Source organism: Setaria viridis, chromosome 3 (assembly GCF_005286985.2).
Source record: "Setaria viridis chromosome 3, Setaria_viridis_v4.0, whole genome shotgun sequence".
Lineage (NCBI taxonomy): Eukaryota > Viridiplantae > Streptophyta > Magnoliopsida > Poales > Poaceae > Setaria > Setaria viridis.
Window position 1 is genome coordinate 5,730,934 of NC_048265.2, and position 16,239 is coordinate 5,747,172.

At 44.6% G+C, this 16,239-nt stretch overlaps 2 protein-coding genes and 1 long non-coding RNA gene across 4 annotated transcripts; 1 reads left to right on the forward strand and 2 right to left on the reverse strand.

The window, feature by feature from the left end:
* The first annotated feature begins 1,328 nt into the window (after positions 1–1,328).
* Positions 1,329–6,869, forward strand: LOC117850652 (uncharacterized). The gene is made up of 16 exons (XM_034732510.2): positions 1,329–1,580; positions 1,678–1,753; positions 2,611–2,742; positions 2,850–3,216; positions 3,288–3,383; positions 3,480–3,559; positions 3,651–3,726; positions 3,797–3,973; positions 4,254–4,358; positions 4,456–4,551; positions 4,637–4,729; positions 4,988–5,029; positions 5,118–5,159; positions 5,754–5,884; positions 5,971–6,097; positions 6,270–6,869. The coding sequence occupies exons 1-16, from the start codon at positions 1,490–1,492 to the stop codon at positions 6,420–6,422; spliced, it is 1,884 nt and encodes a 627-aa protein (XP_034588401.1). The 5' UTR covers positions 1,329–1,489; the 3' UTR covers positions 6,423–6,869.
* Positions 6,870–6,901: 32 nt separating this feature from the next.
* On the reverse strand, positions 6,902–8,477 carry LOC117850653 (TLC domain-containing protein At5g14285). The gene has a single exon (XM_034732511.2). It carries the CDS (start codon positions 7,862–7,864, stop codon positions 7,067–7,069), a length of 798 nt encoding a protein of 265 aa, XP_034588402.1. The 5' UTR covers positions 7,865–8,477; the 3' UTR covers positions 6,902–7,066.
* Positions 8,478–9,919: 1,442 nt separating this feature from the next.
* On the reverse strand, positions 9,920–16,008 carry LOC140222335 (uncharacterized). Of its 2 annotated transcripts, XR_011897722.1 has the most exons (5): positions 14,149–16,008; positions 13,446–13,513; positions 12,262–12,315; positions 10,819–12,104; positions 9,920–10,176 (listed from the first exon to the last, which is right to left on the reverse strand). It is a non-coding gene; the product is annotated as an uncharacterized lncRNA (long non-coding RNA). The 2 variants fall into 2 exon arrangements; XR_011897721.1 differs by having other exon boundaries at positions 13,446–16,007.
* Positions 16,009–16,239: the final 231 nt, after the last annotated feature.

Sequence of the window (16,239 nt, forward strand, 5' to 3'; positions counted from 1 at the left end):
GTGGGGCCGGGCGAGAGGTAGTTGGCGTGCGGGTGGTGGCGGCGGCCGGCCGTGCGTGAGGCGAGGGTGGGGTTTGAACAGCTTGGGTTTTCGTGGGCTGGTGGCGAGTGAGAGGCGGCGTGGCAGCCTGCACGCAGACGCACGGGCTTCTCCTCGTGGGGTTTGTTGCGTCGGCGTCGCCGGTTTTGGCTAGGGGTTCAGATGGTTCAAACGTAGGGAACCTGCAAAGAATTATGCGTTTGCAAAATTGTGATGCTACTTTTAGCTTGCGTGCATGGTATTATAAACAATACTTTTGCTAGATTCTTTTACACTCTGTCTGATTTACACCTTTTAATTTCAGAGATATTTTTATTTACAATTCATACAAAAAATAAAACTTTTTAACTGGTGAAGGTGTGTTTCCTCATGATATTATCCTCCCTCATTGTAATAGTGTCCGCTAGTGATGGATGAAGACCGGTTCCTGAGGGGTTCATCTACTCCATCCTTCTTATCCTTCCTCTCTCTTCTCTTCTCCCTCGCTCTCCTCAGTCTATAGCCAAAGAATGTTGGGGGCTCAAGGAGATATTCATGGGTGTGAGCTGGTAGGGGGCCTATAGCCTCCTGTATCCGCCTTTGGTGACTGCTATGACAATTAGATTCGTTTACTATTGCTGGAAAAAACTTCAACATATAAACAATCCTCAACAACATTAAACTTAAGTTCAAACATGATATCACCGTCATGCAATAGAAGTTGCTACAAGCAACGATTAATTAAAAAGGTGAACGGCAACTGAATAGAAAAAAAAAGTGAAGAGAATCGTGATTAGTTAGATGATTTGAAACCATTGAGAAAACAAACACATATGTTTCTATCTATTGTTTATATCGAAACAATTTACTAACATACTCCCTCCGTTCTAAAATACTATTCATTTTAGCTTTTTCAGATACATAAAAAAATTTATGTATCTAAACGCAGTATATATTTAGGAGAAAAGGTAAAACGAATAGACGGAGGGAGTGACATCAAAGGTTTTGGTAACAGTACATACACAAAGCTCGTCTCGAAATATCGAATCGAATTGAAAGAGAAAAACAACCCAAACGTTCCCAATTTGCTCATTTATCCTCCCAATATGCTTTGACCTCACCAAACTCATGGCCCATGTGCTTCAGACCCAATCTCAGAGTAGCTCAAAATCTGGACCTCGACTGAGTCGACTCGGTTCGTCCTCCGTACCAGGCCCGGTTTACTCAAGCCCACATGGCCCAACAAGTAACGGCCCACCCCACCCGTCCGTCTAGCTAGGGTTTGCTTGCTCCTCCGTCCACCCCGCCGCAAAATCTTTCCCGCCATTTCGTCACCTCATTTCCCGCTACCCCACCTCGCTCTGTCCCCAGATCCCTCGCCTTCCTCTCTCTCTCCACCCACGCCGCAGGGTCGCCGTCCCCCGCTCGCGAAGTACCCTCGACTGCGCACAGAATAAGCAGCGGCGGGGCGATGGAGGCAGAGATCCGTGCGGAGCTTGAGAGCAGCGGCTTCTCCATCGGGGGCGCCGGCCCCGAGGATGCCGCCCAGATCCTCTCCACGCGTAAGCACGCCCGCCCGCCCCCACCTCCCCTCCTTCTCCGGTTTTCGGCTGGCCTCGGTATTGATCTGTGCTCATGTGAGTGTGGTTTTGTTTGCAGTGCTGACCTACTGCATCAACTACAAGATGAGCCCCGCGGACCTCGTCTCCAACTGGGAGGTCTACTACCTCAACAGGTCAGCTCATCCCAGATAAGGATGTTGCAAATAACATCAACTGTAGCACCTTCTGCAGATGAAATGAAGCCAGCAATAATGTCTGTAGGTCATTTTGGCACTGTATGTGGGGGAAAAAAGGCACATTCTTTTGTGAAGTTGGGTATATAAACTTATAAAAACAATGGTAACTTCTTTTGCCGCTAAACCAAGCATATCATTTGTGCGGCGGTGCTGGTTAATTCTGATAAGATGTTAGGTTAATTTTGATAAGATGTTACTTGTTCTGATAAGTTTTTGAAGAACCTTCATGACATGCCAGTCCAGACACTTTTCTCATCTGAACTGCCAGAGGGAAAGCGGAAATTCAGGACACACCTGTTAACTAATGGAGGCCTGAACCTTGTTTGCTCATTGGACTAGTTTTTAGCCCCTTACTAAAGCAATATCAAATAATTCTGTTGCCACAAGTTTCTGGATATTTTGCGTGATCCTCTTGGTTCACTGTTTGTTTTATTGGCTTGAGCGTAAATGACCACTACATCGGCTTACATTAACTGTTATCAAACTTTGCTGGTTCTCTTGTTTAGACTTTAAATCCTATCCATATTTACGTACCATTAAAATAGCGCAGCTCATGTTGAATTTTTGCTTCTTAGCATTAAGAGATCCCCCCTGATATGATTATGATACCAGGACGGCAGGATCCATATTGTTACTGTTAGACTTTCTGAACTTAACCATACTGTTACTGTTGGCTTTTTTGAACTTCACTTATTAAATTTTCGGTATGTTCCAATATTTATCATTGTAAAGCTTTTTATTTCCGTTCTATTACATGATGCAACTAGGGGAACTGAAAGAACTAATTTATGCAGGCAATTGGATGGCTTAAAGCTCGAAAGGTCATATCTTGATGGTTTTCAGTCGCACCTTCAAAATGAAGTTAAAGAAAGGATAATAGAAGAAGAGGCCGACCTTCACATTTACTCCAGTAACGATGTTGACATGTTAGCTCCACATATCAGATTCACTTATGTGCATGGTTGTCACAGAAGTACCTTTGTTAGTTATATCATAATCAAGGAAATACATAATCTAGGAGTAACTGTTGCAGGCTCTTGAACAATTCACACGCAGATGAAGCAGCATTTCTTGAGACACCAGGCTCTAAACAGGAAAAAACCCCTGGAGAACCATTTAACTCTGAGCTAACTCTGAAAAGCGACAGACCATCATCCAGCAGAGTGGCCAAAACAAATGGTGACCGCATTACCCCTTTCGCAACTCGAGTAAATAAATTTACTCAGCAGTATGTTCTTAATGCTGATAATGCGGCTAGCATGCCAAGCACACATGAGGCTGAAACCACAGATGATGAAGTAATTAAAAGAATCCAACCAAGTCAAAGATGTTCCTTACAAGTTCAGCGCTCACAGCCTGAACCAGGTTGCAGGTTCATGTATGACAGAATGGAAGACAGAGTAAGGGCACTGCCAATCTTTTTTTCTTAATTGTTGTTAGCAGCTGCTCTTTGACTGCATCCCTTTTCCAGTTTAATTACTTGGAAGATCGGTTACGAAAATCGGCAACCTTGTTTTCTGCATCTGGGTTTTGTGGAGAACCTGCAGATGCTACTCTTGCTTCAGAGGTAACTGCAGGGCACCTTAGTTTTGCTCTGTTAACTACTTATCTCATTCTCATCCCTTTCCTTGATAGCACATAACCAATTATTTGCTCTCTGCAGGAGAAAATGTTTGCAGTCGGCATGGTAACCTGTGATGGGGAAGGTCGTTTGAATGAAAAATCCATCTTGCTTCAGGGCAGGTGAGTGTGCTTGGGCCCATTCATGTGGTGATCTTTGCTTGGTCACATTTTGCTATTTGTTTAGGCTAACGACACCGACATCTTTTTCTAGTGTCGAGCACTCCAGGGGACAGCGTGTGCGCCTTGACTTGAAGGATCTTGATCACTTCTCTTTGTTTCCTGGACAGGTAAGCACAGCCAGTTCTAATGACATATACATTATCTACTGAATCAAATTAACACAAAGTTAAATAACAGGTGGTGGGTATTGAAGGCCACAATCCCAGTGGACACTGTTTCGTTGCATCAAAGTTGATTGATTCGATACCGGTCTCTGTGGATGCTCAACTTCCTAGTGCTAAGAAACAAGCTGTTGACAATGGAAACCACCACCAAAATTCTGACGCTGGCACTCTGCCAAGAGCATTGTCATCGGTTAGTTACTGTCTGGTCTTTGGAAAAAATGCTGTACCAAATATATCTGTTTAACGAATAATTATTGTTGTTTCCTCCAAGCTTATATGTCAGTTCATTTGCCCTTCTATTTTGGTTTCTTTTCCTATGCGTCAACTGTATGTTTATACTTTCTTCATTTATTGTATTAATGTGCTCAATGACAGGAGAGTATGCCAAAGATTAGTTTAATTTAGATGCCATTTGGTCATAGGATTTTACAGTTTATTGCTTACCTTTGAATACTTCATGCTTTTTATAGGTCATTGCGGCAGGTCCCTACACAACCACCGATAATCTGTTGTTTGAGCCATTGCAAGAACTTCTGTCATATGCTTGTCGTAAGCAACCTCAACTGCTCATATTGGTGGGTCCTCTCAATCTTGTACACAAAACAAGCATGCATATTTGAAATGTTCTGCTACTGTACATAGCAATTGATTCTCTCTGGGTTTTTTTTGCAGATGGGACCCTTTATTGATTCTGATCATCCTGACATAAAAAAGGGAACTGTTGACCAGACATTTCATGATATTTTCCATTTTGAAATTCTGAGAAAGGTAGGTAAATGCTCATTTCTGTAGATGTCGTGCTGGCACATTGTCAAATGCAAGAGTAATTCGTCTTTTATATACTTTTGTTCAGATACAAGACTTTACCCAGTATTTGGGGAACACCGTCCGTGTAATTCTCATTCCATCCGTGCGTGATGCTCACCATGACTTTGTTTTCCCTCAGGTTTGTAATTTTCCTTGTTGAGATTCAGATCTGATTTAACAATTATAAAACATGTTGCTGTATCATTACATATCAACTAGTATATGCTTAGTTAGATGTAAATTTTGCTGAGAGTTTTAACTCATGTTTGCTCTAATCACCTAGGCTTGGTAGTCCGATACTATGTGCAAATGCATTGTGTTATTGTTATTTAAGCCCTTTTAATGTTCTCAGCACATGCATCTCTAATGGTATATCTGTACTGTTGCTTACATGCAGCCTGCATTTGACTTGAATTTACCAGAAGATATCACACATCAGGTATATCCATAACTTTGTAGGATTTCCCTTGAGAACTATTTGATGATTATATCCCTTTGTTTTTAAAAGGTTTATGTACATTATGCAGATTTCTTGTCTGGCAAATCCAAGTCTATTCAGCTGTAACCAGGTACGGTATATAAATGGATGTAACAGATAATATCACGGACATATGGTTGTCCTTGTCTAATATAACCTCCGTCCCAAATTACTATTCGTTTTGACTTTTCTAGGTACATAGCTTTTGATATGCACCTAGATATATACTATGTCTAGATACATAGCAAAAGTTATGTATCTAGAAAAGCCAAAACGAATAGTAATTTGGGACGGATGGAGTATCTGATAGTGATGCTTTAATTTCAGTTAAAATATTTTTGCTATTCTTCTGTGATTTTTTCTGAAAATAGTCATTCAACTTAAAAGAAAATCTGTATCCTTATTGTGATCTTAATATGCTCCTCATCTCCTGCATCTTCTATCTAGTTGTTGCGTTGTCTAGAAGAGTTATTCAATGCTTGGGATTCCTAGACCTGAATGCTGATTGTTCTTGTGTTTGCCCATAAGATATATACCAAATTTGGCAACTTACTGGAAAATGTGTCTTTCTTAATATATACATATATGCATATTATGAACAAAATTCATCTCATATAATGTTGTTATTTGAATCTTTATCATTAACTTTAATCTTATCCAAAAATGTTTCCTTTTGACTTTCCAGATACACTTTGGCTGTTGTACAGTGGACATCTTGAAACAGCTCAGTGGTGAGGAAATTTCTCGCAAGCCACCTGTTGGAAAGCCTGGCGACAGGATTGGGCGACTTGCAACACACATATTAAAGCAACAAAGGTGACTCCATTTAGTTATGCAGTTGTCTTACTAGGGATGAATTATGTTTGTAGTTTCAGAGTTCTGATGTTGCACACCTCCTGCAGCTACTATCCTCTATATCCTCCTGCTGCTGGTGTGCCATTGGACTTCTCACTTGCTAAGGAAGCCCTGGAAATCTCATCGGCTCCAGATGTTCTCCTGCTTACTTCCGATCTTGCTCCATTTGTGAAGGTAATTACAAGTTTATGACAGGCAGTACATTTTATTGAAAAAATTTAATATGCATATATTTGGGTTTTAACCATCTTGGAGCTCATTGTTGAAACTGTGACTCATGTCTGTTGTTTATGAGCTACTTCCTTTGCTTTTAAATGAAGTGATGCTGAGAACATTTTGTTTGCAGGTGCTTTCCCTTGGGGAAGGCAGCGATGTTCAGAAACAGTTTATTTGCATGAACCCTGGGAGGTTGGCAAAGGGAATTGGTGGGGGCACATTTGTGGAGCTTTACTACAATGAGGACACCGACAGGACGAAGGCCTCCATCATCCGCATATAGTTTTCCTGCCGGAGCATATCACCTAACATGAAAAGAGGCTGATTCATCTGCTGGAAAATTTACCAAAGGCCTGGGGTCTTGTTTGCCACCAGTAACCATCCAACAGGAAGGATTTAAGTGCATGCAAGCTGAGCAAGGAAAGCCATATCAGCGTTTTAAGTTTTGCTTAGCTTATGGCAGCATTTCTGCTGTAACCAAGTACCGAGTAGAAGATTGACATTATTGTCAACTAACAACTGATCTGATCGTTTCTCCGGTTCCGTACTATTGTATATCAGGAACTAGTTGGTCCATCCTATTGTATATCAGGAACTACTTGGTCCATCCTATTGCTGTTTCCTCCCCCATAGCATTATTACGGTTCCATGCTTACTGGCAGTTTCTATCTAGAGTGTTAACGATGTCTCTACCGAAGTGGTAATGCTCTGTTTTTGCAATTTTTGATTCTGTATTACTGTGAAATGTTTCCAGAATGCAAATTAACTCTAAGAAAGCAGACCTATTAGCATAGCCATACAACTTCTTGAATACTCAGATACAGTCATAAGGCTAATGACACCCAAATTATGAGAGGGCAGATCTGTAGTGGGTGTTGCAATGAATGAATGGGAATGGAAATGCAAATGCAAATGCTGCAGAATTGATCATTGCTGCTTGCTGCTCTCCAGCAGCTTGCTTTCCTTCCTCTCCCGGAAGTACTCCAGCCACAGGTTACCCACCCACAGGATGCTCACCGCTATCCCTGCGCCGATGACCACCGTCCACGACGCCCACGCCCACGCCGGCACGCGGCCTCCGCCGCCGGAGGACGCGTAGAAGAACCCCACCACCCTCACGAACCACGCCGGGCCGAGCGCGGCCCTCGCCGCCGTGTACGCCGCGTAGAACGGCGGCGACAGCGCGGCGTACACCCTGGCGGCGAGCGGCGAGTCGCGCCGGCGCATCCCCGCCAGCGTCCACACATTCTGCGCGGCGCTGGTGGCCTCGGCGAGCACCTCCAGCGGCAGCAGCGCGGCGGCGCCGGCGCCGGCCGCATGGCGGCAGGTGGCGAGGACGTAGAGCGTGGCGAGGTGGTGCGCCACGAAGAGCGCCTCGCCAGGGAGGAAGAGGAGGTAGTGCGCCAGGTCCACGGCGAAGTAGGCCGTGCTGAAGTCGAGGACCAGGCCCTCGGCGGCGGTGTTGGGCGCCGCCAGGACCGCGAGGTGGCCGGCGGCGGCGCGGTGGCGGGAGAGCACGGCGCGGAGGGCGAGCAGCGCCGCGGGGGTGCCGTGGAAGAGCGAGGTGAAGCAGCTGGCGGCCTCGGCGCGGGGCCGCGCGCCCCAGCGCCGGAAGACGATGAGGTAGCCGACGAGGTAGACGGACGCGAACATCGCCAGGAACGGCAGGAACATGGACTCCTCTGCGCCCGCGCGCGGCGTGGCGACGGCGGCGTGCTCCTCCATGGGAGCAGAACAAGGACGCTACCCGCTGTTAGTGCGCCCGCTGGCTGACACGACGATTCGACTAAGACGACGCTGGCTACAACCTCGTCGATCGCATGCGTGGAAGAAGAGGCCGCGGATGAGCTCTGGAAGCACGAGATGGCCGCCGCATTCGTCGTCTCGCGCGCTCGCGGCGTGACGCCGTTGTTGGGCTTTGGCGTGGCGTGGCTTGCGTGGCTACAGTTTCAGCTAGCTTGCTTGGGGTGCTCCGTGTCCGTGGTGGCGCGCGCTTCATAAAGCAATGCATATTCACCTTTCTTTTTATATTACCCTATCTTATACAGGGAGAAAAACAAAAAAGTCAAGCTCCAACAAATCCCTATTCTTAAAAAAAAATACAGGCCGCATATTTCCGCGGGACACCCCTCTCCCAATCGTGCCCCGGTTGTCCTTTCCCGCGTGCAGATTCCTTCCCGCCGATTTTTGGAGCGAGGCGGAGGAGCTGCGGCGCATCGGCTGAACGGAGCCGAGCCAGCCGGCGGCGACCGCGGCCGGGGCTGAGAATGCCTGGCGCGACAGCAGGTGCGTCCGGCATAGCAGGCCGAGGATGAGCGCCATGACGGTGTCGGCGACCTCCTCGGCGCGGTTGGCGTCGACGTGGACGAGGCAGAGGCTGAGGTCCGCGGCGACGGCGGCGTGGTCCGCGGAGCCGAGGCAGAGCAGGAGCTGCCAGGGCCGCAGGCGGCGCTGGGCGGCGCGCGGGAGGAAGGCGAGGGATGGGAGGAGCACGGCGGTAGCCGGCCGAGGCGACGGCGGAAAGGGGCACGTGCTCGACCGCGGCCACGCCGGTTAGGCCCTCCTGCTCCCGCGAGGGGTCGTCGAGGCAGTTGAGCGAATGGGCCATCCTGGCTGGCTCGGCTTCGGGCGGCCGGATCGGGATCGGGAGCGACGGGTGCGAGGCGGAGGAGCTGCTGGTGGCGAGCCGGGACATCACGCATCCTTGGCCCTCGCCGCCGCCGCTACTGTGGTGCTCGTCCACAGCCATCGCGCGGTCCACGACGCGGCCCTCAATGTAGCGAACGACGCCCTTGATGCAGAACTCGTGTGCGCGGATTTGACCGGCGGCGAGCTCTGCTCGAATGAACGATGGAGGTCTGATATGAAGGTAGAGGGTGGCTTTCACCCCAGCGAGGCTAGTCTCAACTATCTTGTTCTTCCTCACCTCCTTCCTCAACCCTCCCATTTAACGATGCTCACTAAAAATCATTGGATAAAAAATATTATCTAACATTTTTTCAAAAAAGTTGGAACAACATTTTTTTCAAAAAGTTGAACTAATATTTATTCGAACAAAAAGTTGAACCAAAATTTCTTCAAAAAAGTTAAACATTTATTCGAAAAAAAGTTGAGCAACATTTCTTTAGAAAAAGTTGAATCCAATATTTTTTTAAAAAGTTGCACAAATATTTTTTTAAAAAAATTGAATCCAACCTTCTTCTCCGGCTCCGACGACAGCCAGCAAAGGCGGTGTGCAGCAGGGCCCACGTGAGGGGTGGTGACAGCAACAGGGGAGGGAGGGGTGGGCGGTGGGGCCTGCACGGGGGCAACAACACAGGCAGGGGAGGGAAGGGAACTAGAATTTGTGTTTGATGTCTGATGAATCTTATCACTTGCACGAATCTAAAATACCGGAAGGTTCAATGCCTTCTTTAACTTCGGAAGAGGGAGAGATGGTGAGGGAGAGATGGTGAGGGGGAGGTGAGATTGGGCCAACTATATTCGGCCCACTTAAAAAAAATTGGATCGGACCCACTCATGATGACGACGACGTAGCTTGTTTTAAAATATTAGAGAAGTTAATTTTTGAAGATATGCTGTGGGATGATAATATTTTAGAGAAATAAAATTTTAGAAAAAACCTGATACATAGTTTTGGGGGAGAATTTTTAGAAGACTTTTGGAGTTGCTCTGACCTCTGGATATTCTCCGTTCTAAAAAAACTTGAATATTCTCAAAGCGATGCGAGCTTACCTCATACGCGCAACAATGAATGACATTATTTTGCGTACTAAAATATTGCCAAAAGATTACAGGTAAATTTATCGTACAAAAATCTAAGAAACAACAAACAAAAAAATTTAAGAGGTAAATATGTGGGCAATTTTGTGGGTTTTTTTGCTAACTAAAAACAAACAAAAAACTCAAAAGAGTTTCAGATGAAATTTCTCCTACTCCATCTTCTTGATAAAAATAAATAAATAACACACAACTAGACATGCTACTCTACACATGACATTATGAAATTGTGGCTCATAACAATGCTGCTTCAACTCCTGAAACGAAAAAGAAAACAAATAGTTCAGTATGTAATTACACTAATAAATGCATTCTCTTGAAAAAAAAGAGGGACCAATAAAGGTTCATCCTTCTGTTTATGTAGGGAAAAGTTCTTTGAAAAGCAAATTTTAACAATTAATTTCTCTTAGAATATATTGTCATTTGTAACAAACCAATATCATATTAAAAGATATGTGAAATACTTAACTATATTTTGGCCAAAAGTCAAAACTAACAAATTTTTTACTGTAAAAATCGTGATATACCCTATAAAAAGGGGGTAGTGCTACTGTTTTCAGAACATTGTACACCAAAATAACACCCATAGTTAAATTCCTAGCATGTGGATCAAAGCCAAGGGGCAGGATCTTTGCATACTGCATCAGGAAGAAAAGAACAATAGTTCACCACTAATTCACACCATACTTAAAAAAAATCCTAGCATTAGGCATATATATTAACACAACATCGATACTGGAAGCCTCCACATTTTCAGAAGTGCTTATTTGACAAGGTAAAACATACTTAAAAAAGGCAATTCCCTCTAGAAGACCAATAATACAAACGATAAGAATACATCAAGCTGTAGATCAAAAAAGGAACTTTTTTTTTTCGAGAATAGCAGGAGAGCTGCGTACCTTTTTATTAAGAAGAATGAGTAGAATTATTACAACGCGAGCCTACCAGGCTCACGCACACGGTTTTGAAATGTAGCTTGAGCTTACATGGCAACTTATTTACATCCGTTTAAACACAAAGGTCAAGGTAAGAAACCACTAAGGTACCGTTGCTTCAGCGTCGTCCTGCTGTTGTCGCGGCCATTGGAACATTGCTAAGTGTTTGGCTCCTGCCGCACACCAATCAGCAGCTTGTTCTCGGATTAGCTCAGTTAGTTGTAGAGGATTTCTTTTTGGGGCTCTATCAAAGTTCCTGTCATTGCGCTGTTTCCAAATTATCCAGGAGATCAACATAAACAAGGAGTCCATCCCTTTTCTTAGTGATCTGCTCATGGCTCGCCGCTTATGCACCCAGTAGTCCGTTAAGGAGGTTTCAGATAGTGAGGTGGTGTTCTGTATGTGCAGTACTGTCGAGACGATGTGCCAAACCTCCTTTGTGTAAGGGCAAGCAGCTAGCAAGTGCACTGTCGTTTCTAGCTCCTGTTCACAGAATGTACACTCCGCATTTCTTTGTAACCCATGTCGATGTCTTCTATCAGCCGTCCACAACCGCTCCTTAACTGCCAACCAGATGAAAAATTTCACTTTCATTGGTGCCCATGATTTCCAAATCAGCTTAGCGGCAGCGAACTTTGTGGCTCCACAAAAGAAGGCGCGGTAGGCTGAACGAGCAGAATAGACTCCAGAGGCGTCCCATCTCCACAAGACTCGGTCTTCAACTCCCTGGATTAGATGAACATTGGCTAGTTTGTGCCAGAGAAGAACATATTGTGTAAGAGCAGGCACTGTAGCGCATCCGGCAAAGTCTAGAATCCATTGCTTTTGGTGCAACGCCTGTGCGACCGTCCTTGTTCTTTTCACCTGCGGCGCGATCAAGTTACAGAGATCTGGTGCCAGAATAGAGGGTGAAGATTGTCCTAGCCAAGCATCCTGCCAAAAGAGCGCTAGATTGCCGTCCCTAAGCTGTATCTGAATGGAAGTCTGGAACATGTGCTGAAGAACAGTATCTCAGGCAAACTCCAATTGCAGGTTCTTCCAAGGCCAGTTCGCGTCAGTCTTCTTCAGCCATAGCCATCGTAGACGGAGGGCGAAGGACGCCATCTTGAGGTCTAATAGACCCAAGCCGCCATAGTCAGTAGGCCTGCAAACTGTTGGCCAGGCAACTGTACAGTGAGCACCTAAGGCTTTTTCTTTGCCGGTCCACAGGAAACCGCGGCGCCTTTTGTCAATCTCCTCTAGGACCCATTCTGGCATTTTCAATGAAATGAGTGTGTGAATAGGTATTGAAGTCATGACACAAAAAAAAAGGAACTAAATCGCTCCTTAAATCAATAGTGTGCTGTAAATCAGATGCAAAGGGTTTAAGAATAGCAGCAAAAGAGGCTAATTCATGAGTATACATACTATGGAGTAGGCTGATTTGTGAATGTGGGGACCTGACGGGCCACAAATGCCTCCCTGCACAATAACCACAAGATCATTACTCTCACAAGACAAAGGGGAAAAGGGGGGGAGTGGGCAGGGGGCATCATGAATTTTTTTGGCAAATTAAATATTCACAATGTACATTTTGGAGTATAATCTATGTACACAATGATTTTATAAAAAAATAAGTTTTCACAAAAAATGATTTTTTATACAGAAAGGCATCATGCTGAAGGCCAACAAACTTACAATTGTTGGAATTCACTCCCTCTCGAGTCTCGAGTGTTTATCACAAACACAGACTTAGTGTTTCTATCTGGTAGACACACACAAGCAGTTTTGGTCGATGCGGCCAGAGTAGCCCTCATCACTTCTCGTGCATATATAGCTGATACAGGGCCATAAGCATGCCCATGATATCCTCCTAATTAATGACCTGCCATTATTCTCCTTGACTATAAGCTAAAACCTACCTAGCACTACTAGCAATGAACCTCAGCACTACTGAACCTGGACACAACCCTCTAGCAACAAGATTAATGCTAACAACACTACAATTGGACCACTAAAATCAGAGGACACTACAAGTTATATCAAAATAACGAAAAAAAACTACACTACTACATGAAGTCGTAATTCTAGTACAACTTATATATAATTTCATACTAAAACTTGGAAAATGTAGACTTAACATCTCATAGTACAAAGGTACAAGAACATGCCATTGGCTACAGAAGCACAACTAATCTCCAGGCATGATGATTATACAGAACAGAAATGTATAAAGAAAAAAAAGAAGTTGGGTGTAAAACGTCATAGGCCAGGCTAAAACTAGATCTCGGAAGTAGATCCAATTAACAGTAAACAAAAAATTAGAATAATAGCAATAGACATGCAAGAAAAGGAGTGGATGAATGAACAGAAAGGGGGAATGGAGCAGATGAATAAGAAATGGAACATAGAAACCAATACAACTCCATGTGAATTACACAATAACACACACATCTCCAAATGCAGCTAATTGGATGCTCATGGCGCACATCAGAATCAGAAGAAATGGAATGTAATGGACTCACAATTCAACAGTTAAGCATTGAGAAAATACCTTGCAACTAAAATAGGAGCGTGAATTACTAATTTACCTCATTCACAAAGAATTGTACCTGAAAGGCTTCTCCTGCCAGTTATATCTTCAGTGACGACACAACACAATCATACCCCACAAAGAAAACTGAAAGACAAGACAAAATGAAGTTACAAGATCCAATTTCTAAAATTATACAGTTGCATAATGGAGAAATTTTGAATAATTCGACTATAATTCTCAGTAAAGTACAGCCTCAACGGATACACACAAACATTGCAACAAACCGCATAGAGATGCATTTCTGGTGAAAATAAGGGAACATAATGACAATGCTTAGAAAGAGGTTAGAAAAGAATGCACAACCACATTCAGAACACAGAGACGGGCACCACCTGACAGTGCCCAAATACTAAGACATATTCCATAGGATCTACGAGCATCGTTGAAAGAACAAAAATACATGTGCAAATACAGAACTAAATGCACCACAAATTCAGGATCCATGACATGAGAAAAAGAAGAAAAAATGTATGAAAAAGATTCCTTTTACAGAAGGCCAATTCTACAAGAAATGTACAGGAAAAACAGTAAACCATATGGCCAAAAAAATATACATTGAGACTACAGGAAAAGAGACTAAGCACTCACCCCCACCAACCCACACTCGACAACAAGTCAGCAGCAACAACAAATCAAACGTTAGGGAAAACACAAAAAGATTCAGATCCCCTTCATGGCTTTAAAAAATTGATGGGGCATTGGACAGGCACAACACAAACCTGCATCAGTCCCCACTCAAAATTCGATCCACTCTGCCCATGGTGAGTAGCCTACAGAAACTGCTGAAATTTAGGAATCATCGTCATCTGATACATCATTTCTTAAGTGCATAAACCAATCTACACAAATCAACAAAGACTCTCTAGTAGAATGACCCTAGGAACAATTAGGAATATCTCAAAGCATCACGGAAGCAAAAGCAAAGGAGAACCCCTCACAAATTACTAACGAACAAAAACTGAGACTACATTGTAAGCAAAAATGTATTGATGCAGGCTAACATTAATCAGCACACATTGCTGCACTGTAGCTCTGAATAAAACAAAGTTGTCTGGCAGCTGTTGGACTTGACTTTGATTACAAAAGTGCTGGTGAAAAACTGATGACACAAAGATTTAGCCACCAGCATGCAGGCCAAGATTACTTCTGTGAAAACAAGAACTAGCGGTCATGTATTCTACTGATAAAAACACTATAAGGGATGAACCACTACTACTATGCTCTTACTACCAATGGAGACAAGGACAGGTAGAGTAGTGTGTCTAGTGCCAAGCAATAATCCAGATTAAACAGGAAATAAAGAAGCTTAAAAAGATAAGACAATGAATGCTTAAAAAAGTTTTTATCACATTGCAAACTATAGCTCGAAAAAGACACTTCATAAAGAATGAATCCACGTTGAGTGCTCTCTTTCAATTAGTTCCATCTAAGTATCAGTTAAGGCAGTTAGCAAGGGCGCTTAGCTTCTTATCTGTCCTGAACCGAACTGATAGAAATTCAGAAAAACAAACCAGCCGAGCAGCTGAACTAAAAAAAGCTACTGCCAACGCTTACGTTCTGCTACTATGGAGCTATTGTTTGTTGTCGCTGCCTAGTGAAAAATTAAGTGACCAAAAGCCAAGCTGTAAAAATGAATGAACAAGAACCTGCACTGCTGCTGCCAATCTGAAAAAAAAAATGAAAGGCTTCTATTGATAGACAAAATCGATGCTCGCTACTGCCAACGAGCTGACATGCTGCAACTGCAACTGTTGAAACGACAGAAACAGAGCTAAAACTGTTACCTGTGCTCTACTAAAAAACTCCAAAGACAACTCGAATCAAATCCAAATGAGACGAAATTAAAACAATAGCCTCAGCAGGACATGGAGATACTATCCAACAAGATCCAACAAAAAGGGGATTAAGATTCCTCCCCCATCCCCCAAATTTCATAAATTTCAGGAAACCCTAAGAAAAACAGAAAATTTAGGAAAGGCTTCAATTGGAGGTGCTCGTGAGGGGATTGAACAGATTGATGTTCAATATGTATTGTCACATGTCTTAGCCAAAAAAATGGAAAATAGGACACAAATTCGAGCGGCCCATTCCAAGCTAGAGTAATAGCATCGTTGGACCCAGATCTGGTCAGAAGCAGCGAGCACAGAGCAGGTTGCCGGCACCGGAGAGGAAAGCGGCGGCACTGACGGCAGCTTGCCGCATGGGAAGCCTAACCCATCCGGTGGAATCGAGAAATGAAAGAGGGAGAGGAGAAGACAGCAAGCCAGCCAACAGCCACAGCACAGGCAAAACCCAATAACACTCATGGACCCGATAACACCAAAACGGGCACAACAGCTCGCACAGGCGGGCCCGATTAAATGGATTACACGTGAATCAATTGCACACGTCCATCGCTGATCCGACGGCCCTGCACATCGATTGACAGAAAAGTAGAATCTCAATCGGTTGACAAGGAGCAAATCTGATTCCGTGAACCGTCCGTGGAGGACGCCCACCCCTTGGCCTTTCCTGTTCGTTGGATCAGCCCCGTGCGACCAAGATCGATCGACCTGAATAGTTGCATGCGGCGACAAGTCTCCGTGGTCCCCTGCACGAATGCGCTGCGTTGGAGCTTCGTCCGATGAGCGCCGGCGGCAGCGGCGCCCAGGAAGAAGAGGCGCGGGCACCGCACTGGCAGCTCGTGACCGCCCACGGCGTCGAGCGGAGCCGGTGAGGGAGCACGGGGAGCTCGGCGTCGGAGGTGTTCGTATACTTCGCCGAGGCCGCCGAAGCGGGAGCCATCGGGGACGACATGGGGCCGGCGGCGT